A 13,946-nucleotide genomic window follows, 5' to 3' on the forward strand; every position below is an offset into this window, starting at 1 on the left:
ATTTTATAAGAGAGGAAACAGAAACTTAAAGACCCTGAGTTAAAGCTGGGGATAGTGGCTCATGCTCAGATAGACTGAGACAGAAATTCACCCCAAACTACAGCCAATCTGGGCTACATAACAAGACCCCATGTTAAAACAACAAAATCCTACATTCAATAGTCCAATAAAAAAATCCCTAGGATCTCACTGAGAATCAAGCTGAGAATCGAGCACCAAGCTGAGCAGGTAGGGAATATGGCTGCTCAATTAAAAAGGAAGAGCATGTGAGTGAAAGAGACAAGCCTTGTGGGTATTGATGAGACAAACTAGACCTTGTTGAGGGTCGAGAAGACTTGGCATTGACAACGTCACTTGAAAGCTATATAGAACAGTGGTTCTCAACATTCCTAATTATATGAACCTTGAAGGTGGCTCTTCATGTTGCAGAAACCCCCAGCCATAAAATTCTTTTTGATGCTACTTCATAACTGAAATTTTGCTACTGTTATGAATCATAATGTAAATATCTGATATTTCTAAGGATCTTAGGCAATCCCCTGTGAAAGGGCTGTCCAACCCCCAAAGGTTGAGAACCACTGCTCTCGACTATCAATCCTACAACACTGAGGATAAATATGGAGTTTTTTATCCATATTTATTTCATTGGAGGTGTGGAGGTGAAAACTTGTGTGAAGATAAGAAGTGTACTATGACACAGAACAACAAAAAAAAGAGTTTAGGCTTTCAAAGTCTTCGAACTCATAAATGACGGAGAAGTTTGGAAAAGTCTCAAGGGCTGTAATGTCAGATCTCAAACGCAAGACCAAGCCATGGTTTAAAGGTGACGAATGCAGGCTGAGCCCTTCTCGTCTGAAATGCTTGGTGCCAGAAATACTTCATGTGTCAGAGTCTTTGGATAGGGAAATATTTACACAGACCTTACTGTTTGAACATCCCTAATCTGACATCTGAAAGGCTCCAAAATCCAAAAACATCACGGAACTCAGAATGTTTGAAGTTTTAAGATTAGGGATTCTCTACGTATGTAGAAAGCCTGGCCTAGCTGAGCAAGGACGGAGCCACACAATGCTCACCTTAGCAAGGGTGGCCTGGCAGCGTTTTATATACAGTGGATTTAAATGTGAAGACTCTTGGTGAAGATGCTGTTTACACAAGAGTGTCTGAGTCTGAATTAGAATCATGCCAAGAGAAACAGAACCGAGAGGATAGAAAGTAGATACAATTTAAAGATAGGAGCTGCATGACCGAAAGTGGGTTGGCGCTAGAAAACAAGCATCAGAGAGAGAACTGAATAAATTCATTACCTTTGCTCCCTTCAGAAGCCCACAAAGTGGAAAAGACATAAATCCACAAGATCCAAAGGAAAGAAAGAACAGATATCATCAACAAAATGTTGGAAGCTAGAGATCAGCCCTGGGGGTGGGAAGACTCTTAGCAAAAAGAAGAGGATGAAGTCTGAGCCACTACCAGGGAATAGCCAGGGACAACTGACCTCACAGTAAATCAGACAGGCAAGAGCACTAGAAATAAAGGTGAAAGTGGTAGCAAAAGCAGAAGGGGCTGGGAAATGGCTCAGTAAAGTTTTTATGGTACAAGCATGAGAACCTCGGTTCAGAATCTCAATGCCCACATTAAGATACCAGGTGGCATAATGTCTGTAACCCCAGTGTTCACAAGGACAGACGTAAGAGGGGTCCTGGGACTCACTGGTCAGCAAGCCTACCAGATTTGGGGAGCCTCCAATTTCAGTGAGAGATCCTCTCTCAATAAAAAGGGTGGGGTGTGACCAAGAAAGACACCCACTAGTGACCACGGACCTCCGCACACATGTGCATACAAACCAACAAAAGCAAAAACAGAAAGAAAAGGATTAGCTAAAAGTCAGAGACATTGCCCTCCTAGATCTTGTTCTGTCTCAGACAGAACACCGACCCTTGCTTGACCAGACAAGGAGAGTCAAGACAGTTCTTCTGGGAGGTGAAACACAGGCTTCGGAGAAGACAGCCAGACAACAGAGGCATTCAGCTCAGGCTCACACATTACCTGTTCAAACACCCAGCCTTCACTCTTCCTTTCAGTTGCAGTGACTTATACTCAGACAAAGACTTAGAAATGTTATCCCTGGGTATACCAGATGGCTCATGCAAAAGACCTGACACTATCATTCTAGTATATATAATAAATGCAGTATGAAATTTCAGCACAATAGAATTAAAAAAGAAGAACCTTAAAATTTTTCAAAGAGAAATAAAAATTCCTGTGAAATAGAAAGACTAGGATTTAGCTGTGGTAGGACCATAGGAGACAATAGAGCAAACAAGGACGTAAAGTTGTCCAACCTAGTTACATATTTCAGGTATCAGCACTCCTATGTGTTGACAGTCATTTTTACATGTGTGAGCTCAACTTCTTTTGTGGCCTTTTTTGGGATATACTGGACAGCAGGCTCTACTGAATTAGGATAGTAAATCAGGAAAGAGAGGGTGTGAATGGCAGAAGGCAGGGGTGCCCCTCAAAAGATAATCACTTAAAGTCTTAATAGGAAGAAATCGGAATGTTCCATTGGGGTGCCCACCCTTTTGACAGTGTGACTTGATGTCATCTATAAATGCGTTAGGTTATTATATTCACAGTTACCCAGGGACACATGTGACTGTGTGGGTTAGACATGCCTGTTTGGGGGAACCTCCAATATATCCAAATACTTTAGACATTTTACGAGAGTTCCAAACTTATCTCTGGGGATAAATTAGTAACAAAGTTTAAGAAACTGAGTTGTGTGGATCAAAAGTTAAGTCCAGAAGGAAAACTATAACTGATGAACAGAGAGGATTTGATAGGAAGAATTTCTGGCTGGACACTGAAAGTTAAAAAAGAAAAAGGAAAACATTAAGTACAACAGAGATAAAAGGTGCAGTTCTGCATAGGGGGCAAATAGAGACAGTGGACCAGTTCAGACTGGCGAGCTCAGAGAGAGAGTATCTATCTGTGCTGGCTAGTTTTATGTCAACTTGGCATAGCTTGAGTTATCAGAGAGGAGGAGCCTTAGTTGAGAAAATCTCCATAGATTGCATTGTGAGCAAACCTGTAGGGCATTTTCTTTTCTTTTCTATTTTATTTTTTATTTTTTTGAGACAGGATTTCTCTGTGTAGCTTTGGAACCTGTCCTGGCACTCACTCTGTAAACCAGGCTGGCCTTGAACTCACAGAGATCTGCCTGCCTCTGCCTCCTGAGTGCTGGGATTAAGGGGTGCACCACCACAGCCCGGCAGGCATTTTCTTAATTAGCAACTGATGTGTCTCTCAGGGATGCTTACCACCCTGGGCTGCTAACCACCCTGGGCTGGTGGTCCTGGTTTCTGTAAAAGGCAGGCTGAGTCCGCTATAAGGAACAAGCCAGTAAGCAACACTCCTTCATGGCCTCTGCATCAGTTCCTGCCTCCAGATTCCTGCCCTGTTTGAGTTCTGGTCTTGACATCCTCTGATGATGAACTGTGGTGTGGAAGGATAAGCCAAGCAAACCCTTCCCTCCCCAAGTTGCTTTTGGTCATGGTGTTTCATCACAGCAATAGAAACCATGACTAAGACAGTATCTCTGGATGGAGCCTGGACCTCTGAGGCACTAGACAGTCGGGACTGTTGTTCTGAACTCGGAGAGCTTAACCCATAGATCTAGAATCCAAACTTTGGGGTATGTCTGGTGCTGGCATATCTCAAATAGGATATAATGAGGTTGATTCTGCAAGTGGCAGGAAAACGATACAGCAGCATTTCTTACTGCTGTTGAGACACTATGCTAATGTGTGGCATTTCTTACTGCTGTTGAGACACTATGCTAGTGTGCGGCATTTCTTACTGCTGTTGAGACACTATGCTAGTGTGCGGCATTTCTTACTGCTGTTGAGACACTATGCTAGTGTGCGGCATTTCTTACTGCTGTTGAGACACTATGCTAGTGTGCGGAAGGAAGGAAACACAGATGAGTCTCCCAGGAAAAGAAGTCCAGACAACAAGCAGACATGCATAGCCCTCCTTCCTCTTGCAGCCTCCCTGTCTTTGTGTTTCTATGTTCATCTTCATCAAGTTCCTCCCCCTTCCCCAGTGCCCCTTACTGACGGTACCTAGTAGGCCAGTGACTACCAAAATAAAAATGGCCAAAGACCCAAGTCATAAAGCAGCCCATGGAAAAGGAGGTGACACAGATTTGAACTCATTAGCAACCACCAAACATACACCAGGGTTATCTTCATTCTGGGGAAGCAAAAAAGTGGGGGTCCCCGAAAACATAAATGGTCAGAGATCATGTCTAAGCTCAGTAGAGGACAGCTTTCATATTGTCAATTTGTTGTCAACACCGAAGTCCTATTCAACTAAAATTCCAAAGAAATCACTGACTCAATGGAAAAATTTAGAAGGGTGTTGTTCAAGGCGTGCGAGGAGGTGATGAAGACTCTTGCACGACTGGAAATGAACAGGGAGTGCTGAAAATGAAGACGTGAGGTGAGATGCAGGGGTGAATAATATGAGAAACACAGCTCACCGAATGTGCTGGAAGTGACACCCCAGGGAAACAGGGATAGAAGGGGACACTGGGACAATGGCTTCTCAAAGCACCCTTGCCACAGTTGATGCAAGTTCTTTAGGCAGGCACTCTGCTTTCCTCTTCTCTCTGGCTTCTGCCCAGTTATGGTGACCACTGGGAGGAAAGGGTTGCTCACTAGCCGTACTGAGATCCTGCTCTCTCCAGCCAAAAGAATCTAGAACTTCATTCAGAAAAAAAAAAAATCCTATATAACCAGAAACAGTTTGCAAGGCTAGTCAGAATCCGTGCAGGCAGAACAGACCTGGACTCACACTTGTAGGAAAAAGGGCTTAGTAAGGGCAGTTTTATGTCATCCTGAGACTGCCATGACCCTTGTCGTGCTAAGCCAGGCTGCATCAGGAGCTGACAGCCCACCTGTTTGACTTCATATCTACCAGAGCAGAGCCAGGCGCTCTCTGTATCCAAGGAGACTGCATCTGTCGGCACCCGAGGAGAGCAGCCGTGATTAATGAGATGTTGAGTCTGGTCTGGGAGCAAATGCTGAGCCAGAGCTTCAGACTTAGAGCCAAAGGCCCTTCAAGAGGTGCATTAAACACCAGTTCATCAGAGCCCAGGGGAGCCTATGCCCTAATTCTTTGGGTAATAACAACTCTACTCTAGTTTACACAAGCTTCAAGCTGATAAGACATTGGTAGCCATTCAAATGTATATTAGTCTTCTCTGAGCGCAGGGTCGACCTTCCTGTTAGTACACCTGTGACTCTTGCTCATGCAAGCACTGACTCTGAGAAGTCCCCACAACCCCAAAGTGTCCCCGCTCCTTCTCAGAGCCTGCCTGACCCCAAGGTCTTCCTCTCATAGTGTGACAGTCAACTCTCACCAGCTCTGGCCTGTCCTCACATTCTGCTGGAAGGAATACACTCTCTGTGTCATTTGGAGGGAAAGACAACACAGGTCCCAGGGATGCCGTGCAGCCTGGCTGCCTAAACATCTTTGTGTTCCGGATAACAATGGAAATGGAAGGAGAAAATCCAAGTGACATTTCTTTTAATCACAGAGATCCTTGCATTAAGTCATCCGCTGTGGTACTCTTGGAAACTTTGAAAGAGTTGACAGCTCTTAAAAGGTGGCCAGCCACACTTCACATTTAACTCTTAGCAAAGAGCAGCCTTCCAAGTCTGTTCCAGGCTAGGGCTGGCTCGCCCAGCTCCTGCTGAGGTTGACGTGAACACACTCTTTCTTTCAGACTATGACATCTGTGCCCAGGCTCCCTGTGAACAGCAGTGCACGGATAACTTCGGCCGAGTGCTCTGCACGTGTTACCCGGGATACCGATACGACCGCGAGAGACACCAAAAGCGGGAGAAGCCGTACTGCCTGGGTGCGTAGGAAATGCATTTCTAGCTCCTGGGGATGTGCTGTGTTCAGATACCTCTGCCCTTTGGTGGATTTGCTGCTGCCTCAGAACCAGGTCAGAGGAGCTGCTGCAAACTCTTTGAGTCCTCCCCTGAAGTCTTTGGACTCGTGGGATGGAGTGGTGTTTGGTTTTAGCCTGGGGACCCAAGCTTTCGTCATGTTCATCAAAACAAATAAGGTACAAATATGGCTTCAGGAGCTGGAATTGGTCAGAGCCTAACTGAGAGGAGAGCTAGGGAAAAGGGAGGGTGTCCTATACAAACTAGAATCATGTAAGAGAGAACACAGAGGGGCGGGAGCCAGGTGTGGTGACACACACCTTTAATTCTAACACTCAGGAGACAGAGGCAAGGAGATCTTTCTGAGTTCAAGACCAGCCTGGTCTACATATTGAGTTCCAGGACAGGTTTACATAGAGAGACCCTGTCTCAAGAAAAAAAAATCAGAAATGCGAAAACATAGAACAAAATGAGGCTTGGCAGCCTGAGAGTGCAAGCAGGAGAATAGAAGTATTGTTGTCCAGCAGGGGGAGAAACAGTTTAAAGAAAGCTGAGACCAACTGCCTGGACTACAGTTAAGCAAACAGCCTATGCACCCTCAGTGGCTACCAGCCTCTTTCTTTGTTTCTATTGGCCATGTGTTTCCTACCATGCCATCCAAAGAAGATGCATTGTCTCAAGAGATTGTCTATTTCAAAGTGTGATCATTCTGTGACTAACCTGGGGTCCTGGCCTCATCTCCAGGGCAAATAAGACACAGCTCTGAGTGGTAGATCCAGGAAAGTAACTTTTCACAAACATCACTAAGTGATTGACAGGTTTAGTGAAGTTCAAGAATCAGAAGATGAACTGAGATGGTCATAGACTCAAGTGGGAATTATTTAGCTGCCTTGATAAACAGTCATTCCCCTCTGCCCACCAGGGCTCTGGGGAGAAACTTTGGGGCAAAGGTCTAGCCATAGGCCTTCTACAGCCTCTCAACAGTATCTGGAAACAGTACCGCACACTAGCAAAGGAAGGGGCCAACACAATTAAGTAAATAAGAGCAGGAGCCCATGACATCCCCTACAAAGAGCAGGGATGTTACAAATGGCTCAGTGCTACACATGAAGGCTAATATTTCAGTGTCCCATAGCCGCTTCAGCCTTCTGTTTTCTTTTGGTGACCAGAGGAGGCTGGGTGCAACAAAAGGCGCCCCTAAAATACAACAGCTTCATCCTTAGCATTAGGACAGGGACGCCTCTAAGTAGGCTTCAGTTGGGACCCTCAGCCTCTAGACAACAGTGTGCTGCCAGGGGAACACCCGCATCGCCATCCTCTCCCTGGCACCCTCGGCTCCTGTCAGAGATAGACCTTTGGCAGCTTGCCCAGGGAGTAGTTGGAAAGCTGTCGATCTCCTGGATTCTAGGGCTGGGCTCTGCCTGCCACATGTGTCGAGTCTGAGGTAGTGTCCTTTTTCCTACCCGCTACTCCAGATGTCTTCGTTCCATGAACAGGAAATGGAATATAGCCTTCCCCCCTTTTTCCCCGTGGTGAGAGACAGTTCTGTTTCCACTCCATGCCATAGGGAACTGAATCCGCGCTGTCCACAGTCCATGCTGACTCGCTTGTTGTCCCGTGTTTGATAATCTCATGGCTCATTTCCACAGCTCACCCCGGGGTCAGCGTGGGTCTGTATGGAACAGGGACTGCCTGGGGAAACCTATCTCCATGAGGCCCATTCTACTATTTACTTTTGTTAGAAGTAGTGTTTTCCAGTTACTGCCATGTCTCTTAACTGGGAAGAGACCTTTCCGAAGTGACCTTTGGGGTCACCATTGTGCTGTTTGAAACCTCCCATTAGAAAGGGGGATGAAACCTCAGCACACCAAGCTACCTGCAGAAGTCAGCTGTGTTGCTGGTCATCCTGTTTTCTCTTCCATGAAGCCCTGGTGATGGAGGAGGGAAATATTAAAATTAGCCAATAAGAGGCTAGAACTAATGGGCCAAGCAGTGTTTAAAAAAATACAGTTTCCGTGTAATAATTATGGGTAAAGCTAGCTGTGCGGAGCTGGGTGGGAACGCAGCCCACCGCAGCTCCATCAACACCCTGGGGAGTGCTTAGGACTGGCCTCATTGCCATGCCCTACCACCTGTGAGTGAGCCTCTGTGGCACCCACCCGCATGACAGACACCACCTCTCTAGGTCTCTAATGGCAGATACATGGCCCAAAGTTATGGTTTCGTGTACGACCTGTGTTCCTGGCACTTCACTTTATTCCACACTTCTCTGGTTCAGGTCTAGAAGTTTCTCTCACTCAGGTCAACAGAGGGGCAGCTGTGTTGCTGTGTTGACATTGTTCTATGTATTTGATTCAAACCAGATATTGACGAATGTGCCAGCAGCAACACCACTCTGTGTGCGCACATCTGTATCAACACCATGGGCAGCTACCACTGTGAGTGCCGGGAGGGCTACGTCCTTGAGGACGATGGGAAGACCTGCACCAGGGGAGACAAATACCCCAACGACACTGGTGAGCAAGAGAAGCATGGTACCCTTGATTGTGTGCGCGTTTCTATTAGATCTTATTTAGAGTGTCAGTTTAAGAATTACATAGACATAGCAATGAAATTGTCTCTTATGTTTATATGATTTTATATTCTATAGATGTGGCTTATACGTATAATGCATATTGCATATTTATATGTAAAATGGTATCCCATGCTATATCTTATGGTATGTATGCATGATATATAATACACACATATTATAATATATAAAACATGATTAGGTATAATCTACAGTCTATATTATGTAATTATACTATATGTAGTTAGTGTTACTTTTAGTATATATGTTATTTATCCCATTTTATATATTTAGATGTAGTATGGATTATACACACATAACGTGGAAATTATAGGTACCTGGGAGCCCAGCCCCTCCTCTGGTGACTCTGTGCAGGATGGGACACTTACAAGTGGCACCTAGGTGAGAACCAAAGATGAAAGTCATCTGAAGGCGAGCTGTCAGGAGCAGGGTCTGTAGTGTGGCATCCTGACTGATACTGGAGGAAGGGGGTATGTCTGTGGGGAAATCAGTAGCACTTGGCTGTGTGTCTCCAGGATCCTAGAATGAACAGGGAAGAGGCCAGACATGGTATTCTCTCAAAGAAAGTATGTTGAAATGTGTGTTTGAATAATTGCCACTTACGGTCACAGTCTATTTCAACACAACCCAAAATGCAGTCCGTGTCGTGTGCCCCTCTGTGAACTCACTGCTTGGTTCAGGATCAGATAAAGACAGAAATTGAAGTGCGAGCGAATTTTTACACCCGTTTTGACAGAGGACATTTATTTAAATTCCAAATTTCATGCTTGCATTTCACATATAATCTTCTAAGCAACTCTTTTTGTATGAGCCCACAGTCAGTTACCCAATTCCTACCATCTGGAGCTTCAGCGTGGAGCTGGGAAGCTGCCGGACATGAACACAGCAGCCAGATTCAGCCAAGATGAGACTGGTCACCAGAGTGTGGGATCAGCCTGCATGCTGGGGTAGTTCCTCTGAAGGAAAAAAGAATGAATAAAGTAAAAGAGGAAGAAGGGGAAAGAGAAGAAAGAAAAGAGCTTCCAGATTGGTGGGCAAATGCTTATAACATTCACATGCAAAGGGCCTCTGATCTCTCTGCCAAGTGCCAAGCTAGTTGATAAAATCTAGAATTTTAGCCTGTGGGGACCAATGTCCGGCTGGAATGAACTTTGAGGCAAAATAGTCTTCCCTACCAGTGTTGGCCAAACAAGTTCCCTAGAGAGAAAATCCTTAGCCGTTTAGAGGCCCAGAGGCCGAGTTTGTACCATCAGGAGCATGCACACTGCGTGTGCTGGAGTACACACGTGAACTCACGGTTAAGAGAGGTTAGGGGGCCTGAGCCATGCCCGGGAAGGGAGGAGACTCCTAGGGCAAATCACGTGTATCGAGAAAACCAGAAACATCTGGGCACTCACGTGATGAAGCCTAAGCTTCAAAAGGGGCTGGGAGGCAGCAGACAGCTGGCCACCAGCTGCCACGCGAGAAACAACTACAAAGGCAGATTCTGAAGAGCAGCTAGGTTGAGTCATGGAGAAACCTCTGTGTACAAAAAGTCAATGCAAAATAGCGACTTGGAGCCAGCTCAGGGCAGGGCATTTACAGACCCCGTGTACGTAGAGGGGGCTGAGCATAGGGCACCTTTGAGACTCTGAAGCATACAGAGCCTACCCATCCAGAGGGCGCTACAGATCAAAGGGCAGCAATCTTTGGGGTACAAAGGAAAATAATTTACAGACCATTTTTTAATTCAAAATTAAAATCACTGCTGTCTGCCCCATGGGCAGGGAGATACGGCATATCTCCCTATTGAAATGAAGGCACTCATTGACAGCGGGTACCACCTTTTAGCCATCAATCCATTCACATGTGGAACTGTGGAGGAATGTCGCAAGGACGCTGCTTTCTAAGTTGTCATTGTAGACTGGAGTCCCAGCTGCCTGTACACAGTTGGCTGTGGGTTGCCTGAATTGATATAGAGACAAATTTTTTTTATGTGGACAGGAGGGAGCCTGGAGAAGCCCTAAATAGAGCAAATCCATAGAACAGCAAATGTGTTGCTGAGTGTCAGGGTAGAAATTCATGCCTTGAGGGAAGGGTATTCAGATACCCATAACACCGAGCTGACCACTCCCACAAGAAGTCTCGGCCTGTCAGGGCAGAGAGATGGCTCAGTGGGTAAAGAGTGTGTGATACAAGCACAAGGATCCACATTCAGTTACTCAGCACCACATAAAAGCAAGATGCAGCAGCCCACGTCTCTAACCTCAGAGCTAGGGGGCTTGGAGACAAGCAGATCCTGGGGGCACATCAACCAAGCAGTGTAAGCAAAATAACAAGATCAAACTTGAAGTTCATGAGAGACTTTGTCTCAAAAAATAAGGTTGAAGGCCTGGAGAGGTAACTCAGCAAATATGGGCTGGTTTTAGGGCCCAGCATCCACATCAGGCCTCTTAGAACGATGTGTAACTCCAGTTCTAGGTGATCTAGTGCCCTCTTCTGCTCCTCCGGCACCTGCATGTACCTGGTGCACACACATATACACCATCACACACATAAATGTCTGGATTTTCAAGTAATAAGTTGGAGAATACTAGAGGAAGACACCAAATGCACATTCACACCACATAAACACACACACACGTGCAATATACCAATTCGTAAAAGGGGTATTACTATTTTAGTTTCTGTTTATCGTATGTGTATGTGTGTTTTGCCTGCATGTATGTCTGTGCACCACATGTCTGTGCACACAGAACCCAAGGAGGCCAGGACAAGGTATTGGATACCCTGGGACTGGAGTTAGATATGGTTATGAACTGCCATCTAGGTGCTGGGAATCGAACACCATTCCTCTGAATAGTGAGTGGCCAGGGTCCTTAACAAATGAGCCATCTTTCTAGCCCCCAAATAACTATTTTAAGATCTCGTAGGTGATGATGTCCTAAAAATCACAGATTGGAAACTACCTTATGTCACAAATCTGAGTTCTAGAGCTCAACTTGGTGGGACATCCGGTCAATTCTCAGACAAAGGTGTTACTAACCGACAGCGGCTGAAGTGCAGAGGGTGGACACGGAGATTCACTGTGCAGGGCCTGGCATAGCACAGGTGGAAACAGGGCAGGCCTCTTTCAATGTGCCATATTCAGGAATTCCTGGTTCCTCTAGCAGTGGCCAAATGGGAAATGCCCTTGTCTTTTGCTGGAAAAAACCATCTGCTGATTTTACCATTAAGTCTTACTGAGACACAAAGCGTAGAACAGTTGAATCGCCTTGTAGGTTTTCTCCCATTTCCTCCTGCCTCTTCTTCCACCACCCTCCGCACACGGCAATTCCACCTGTTTTGGAAGAAATAAGACATGTTAATAAAACGCCACCATCAGCTCTTTCACACCCCCAGAGTGTGATCCTTACAATATCATTTCCAAATACTCCTAATTGTCAATTTACAGTCTCCACTGCACTAAGCACCATAGAGGGATTTGACAAAGGAGCGTGATTATACTGGTGGTCAGGGAGACTGGGGTAGAAATTGAGAGGAATCATTCATACAGATTTGAGAGAGGACAAGGTCTTTGTGCACCCAGAACTTCCCTGTCCTAATTCAATTGCTTGACCCTTGAGCCACCACTGCCTCAGGTACTTTTGTTTCTCATGACTCTGGGGACAGAGAGAAGAAAAGGGGAAGGAAAGGGCCCATGAAGACAACCATGATGCCGCAGGAAGTTCCTCACCTAGGACATCAGAGCAGGTGACCCAAGCTAGGTTAGTGCTCACTGACAGTGTGCTTTGAGACTGGTCTCTGGGGGCACTGCTGATCTCCAGCTTCGGGATCCCTTTGCTCTTGGAAAATGTTTCAAAATATGCTGGGATACAGTATAACAATGCAAGTGTTCCCTGCATTTTTATCTCCTTGTCCTCTATCCGTGCAAAAACTCGGACTTGAAAACATGCCCAGCTTTAACACCTTCCATGTAGGGAAGGTTCTTTTCAGTATCTCAAGGTTGAGTGGTTTCACATCCGAACTAGCAGCTCAGTTGTAAGCCATGCTCATGGCAAAACAAGCCTTCTGGATATTAGGCAGCTAAGCATTTCCAGCTGCTTTGGACAAATTGGGCAGCCCAGTATTTCACTGTCTTATTTTGTTTTATAGTGAAGATAATGATTATTGAGTATAAACACGTGATCTAAAAAGCACCTCTCCCTGTCTGGTATGTTCTGAGTTTGGGGGGAATTTTTTAGGGTAATATATTTTTCTTAGGCTTTTCATTCTCCAACAGCTACAATGTTAGAGTCAGACAAACTTAAAATAGAAGTCCAGGGTCGGTGAGCTGCTTGTCATACAAACCTGATGGCCTGAGTTTGATCCCAGAACCTGTTTAAAGGTAAAAAGAGAGAACCAACTCCACAAGCTTTCTGCAAGTCTCCATGAAGTCAAATGTATTCTCCACATGCATGCATGCCTTGACACGTACACGTAACATAGTATAATAAACTTTAAAACTAAAATGATGATGATGATGATGATGATGATGATGATAGGAAGTCTAGCAGATGTGTCCCCAGGACAGCCTCTGACAATTTGAAAGAATGTCCCTTGGCTGAGTGATACAAGCCATCTGACAAATTAATGTTCAGTCATTTTGATTTTTATCTTTGAAAACCCAGAGCCGGAGCCAGCAGAGACACAAGGGAGTCTGCGTACCGCAAGGGGCAGACAACGAAGGAAATGTTGGCTCCATCGTGATTAGCTTAACTGGCCTTTATTTTTCAACTTGTGTTTATTTTCTGATAAAGTTACCGTGACCCCAAGTGTCACTCAATACAGTTCAAAGACTCAGAAACGGCCAGGTGTTTCAAATAACTTTCAAACTCTGATAATAATAGATTAGGCATTTCTTAACGTGGGTAATGTTAACACATACTGACACTGCCCCTTACTGCCACCCCCAGGTGGGCAGGCAGAGTTTTCAAAGCCCTGCTCCGCCCCCCCCCCCCCCCGGGTGGTGGTGGTGGGGGTTGTGATGTGCTGAAACTGGATTCACCATACAGCATAGTCAAGTTTTTAAACCGAAATCCTTTATTCACTTGGGGCACTTCCCACGTGAAACACATTCTTGGGTTCTTCTAAGTTTATGTGATATCTGTTACCCTAATTTCTAAGCCGTTACATTTCTAGCATTCAACATATTTAACCGGACTCTCATAAAAATTAGAGCTCTATGCCCCCGTGTGGCTTCTTTGTAGTACTGCAGCCTGAAAATCTGGAAAGCCAGCAACATGGAGCTAGGAGCGAATTTAGGTAGACAGTAAGTTTAGTGGAGTGTCTTCCCTGGACCTGCCAGACCACATCTGGGTATTCTCAGCAGAGACTCTAATAACAGCCTCCCTTTGTGCCTACCCCACACCCCA

General features: G+C 45.5%; 1 protein-coding gene across 1 annotated transcript in view; it reads left to right on the forward strand.

Annotated features, from left to right (window-relative positions):
* Ccbe1 (collagen and calcium binding EGF domains 1) overlaps nt 1-13,946 on the forward strand; it is a 217,228-nt gene that overhangs the window by 182,601 nt on the left and 20,681 nt on the right. The window contains exons 4-5 of the mRNA XM_075968442.1: nt 5,792-5,926; nt 8,324-8,476. Of these exons, the coding sequence (XP_075824557.1) occupies nt 5,792-5,926; nt 8,324-8,476 (288 nt within the window). The remainder of the gene's footprint in view (nt 1-5,791; nt 5,927-8,323; nt 8,477-13,946) is intronic.

This window comes from Microtus pennsylvanicus, chromosome 4 (genome assembly GCF_037038515.1).
Source record: "Microtus pennsylvanicus isolate mMicPen1 chromosome 4, mMicPen1.hap1, whole genome shotgun sequence".
NCBI classification, from domain to species: domain Eukaryota; kingdom Metazoa; phylum Chordata; class Mammalia; order Rodentia; family Cricetidae; genus Microtus; species Microtus pennsylvanicus.